We start from the raw sequence: 2,036 nt of genomic DNA on the forward strand, positions 1-2,036 counted from the left end.
GGGAACATGCGGTTTCTCTTCTGTGAAGAGATAAGGTTAATGAGATTTATCATGAGCTTGGGAAAAGCATCCTGCATGGTATATACTGAAGCACACTTACTACTTCCTAAAGGCAGCAAGATCTGTTCGAATCCTCTAGGTCTACAGTGTTCAGGGAAACAAATGTGATGCTCGGGTCATGAGGTGTGCTCTGTGATGCGGCTCAGGTCAGACTTCCATCCCTGGCATGAGAAGAGGCTGGCCATCTTCCCATGTGACATGAGCCAGGCTGACTGTACCAACAGCACCACCCGCCTTCCGCATCCGGTGACTCTGTCAGCTTTGCTCAGTTCTGCCTCCTGTCTCACAGAAGGAGAGCCATGAGCCCCACACTCCTCAGCCTCCTGAGTCTCGGTGAGTCTGGAAAGACATGGTGGAAGCGGGTTATGGTGGAAATCCGGGGGTCCTTGCACCACTGACCAGGTTCCCTGCATGAGGGTGCAAAGAGTGTGGGGTCCATCGGTACAAGCCATCTCTGACGGGGTTTTCCTTCTAGGATTCTGTGTGAGTCTGAGGATCTGGGCAGCTGTGGGTGAGTCCTCCCATCACTTATTTCTCTGTTGAGCAGAGCACTTGTGGCTGATGCAGATGACACTGGGGGCTGGGGTGAGACCCCTGTGAGTACAGTGAGAGCCACGTGCCCTGTGGATCCCAGGTCCTACTATTGGCCTTGATACTCATCTTCACTCTCCCCAGAGGTTAGCCCAGCTCTGGATGTTAGATCTGAAGGCACAGTGTGATGTCTGGCAGCTGGGAGCTAGGCTCACTGAGTGCCATTTCAATCATGAGAGGGGTGCAAGAGGCTGCACCCCACAGACCCTCGCCTACAAGCTGGCTCATGGCATCTCCAGCTGGCCCTTAACAACAAGATCTGCAGGATTCCCTCTGGACCTGAGCCCAGGGAAGGGTCTGCTCCTCAGGCAGGGCCACCTGGACCTTGTCACACATTTGATCTAGGTTAGCGAACAAAGGAGCCAGTTCAGGCTTTATTTCCTTCTTTTCAGTCAGGTGGCTTTTTCACTTGTTTCCTGTGTTACTGTAAGTCGCTCAGTCGTGTCTGACTCTTTGTGACCCCACGAACTGTAGCTCACCAGGCTCCTCTGTCCATGGGATTCTCCAGGCAAGAATAATGGACAAGGTTGCCATTTCCTTCTCCAGGGGATCTTAACTACCTGGGGACTGAACCCTGCTCTCCTGCATTGCAGGAAGTTTCTTTACCATTTGAGCTACAACAAATCCAAGAGGAAAGCCCTCTCACTTCTTTTCCATGCATCAATTTTTTTTTTTTTGTGGTGTTTCTTTTGCCTGCATCGTACAGCATGCAGGATCTAAGTTCCATGATTAGGGATTCAACCCGGGCCCTTGGCAGAGAAAGTGCTGAGTCCTAACAACCAGACCACCCAGGAATCCCCAGTGTTTTGTGTTTTGAGAGTTTTCAACATTTTGTCAACCCAAGGAGTTGTTCTTCTCCTGATCAGAATCACTGCTGAGAATCATATTCTTAGAATCTCCGTGATGTCTGTCCTGGGTTGACTGTGTCTCTGTCTGTCCCCAAGCCCCAGGTGTCCTTGAGTATCAGGGGGATGCACTTTAGGGTTGGGGCCTTGGAAGAATTGAAGGGGAAGTGCTCCAACAAGACCAGTAGGGAGAGGGGACCATTCCTATTTTCCTCTCAAAACCTGTGCCTTCTTCTCTCCTAGGTGAACATGACAAGCCCTCTATGTCAGCCTGGCCAAGCCCCATGGTTCCCTTAGGACAGACTGTGACTCTTCAGTGTCACTTCCGTTCTCCACGTAAGAGATTCAGACTGTTCAAAACAGACGGGGCCAGTTTGACTGAGGTTCATGGAAATCATCTCAACAACTTCACACTTGGCCCGGTGACCAGAGAACATGCCGGGTCCTACACATGCTCCGGATTCTCCAGGTCTCTCCCTATGTTGTCCAGACGCAGTGACCCCCTGCAGATTGTGGTCACAGGTAGGAGGGGTCCAGCCC

General features: G+C 51.5%; 1 protein-coding gene across 1 annotated transcript in view; it reads left to right on the forward strand.

The window, feature by feature from the left end:
- The first annotated feature begins 359 nt into the window (after positions 1-359).
- Positions 360-2,036, forward strand: part of LOC120860586 (putative killer cell immunoglobulin-like receptor-like protein KIR3DX1) — a 6,605-nt gene continuing 4,928 nt past the window's right edge. Inside the window, exons 1-3 of the mRNA XM_040236382.1 lie at positions 360-393; positions 536-571; positions 1,740-2,018. Coding sequence (XP_040092316.1) covers positions 360-393; positions 536-571; positions 1,740-2,018 — 349 coding nt within the window. The remainder of the gene's footprint in view (positions 394-535; positions 572-1,739; positions 2,019-2,036) is intronic.

The sequence above is a fragment of the Oryx dammah genome, unplaced genomic scaffold (assembly GCF_014754425.2).
Source record: "Oryx dammah isolate SB20612 unplaced genomic scaffold, SCBI_Odam_1.1 HiC_scaffold_11114, whole genome shotgun sequence".
NCBI lineage: Eukaryota > Metazoa > Chordata > Mammalia > Artiodactyla > Bovidae > Oryx > Oryx dammah.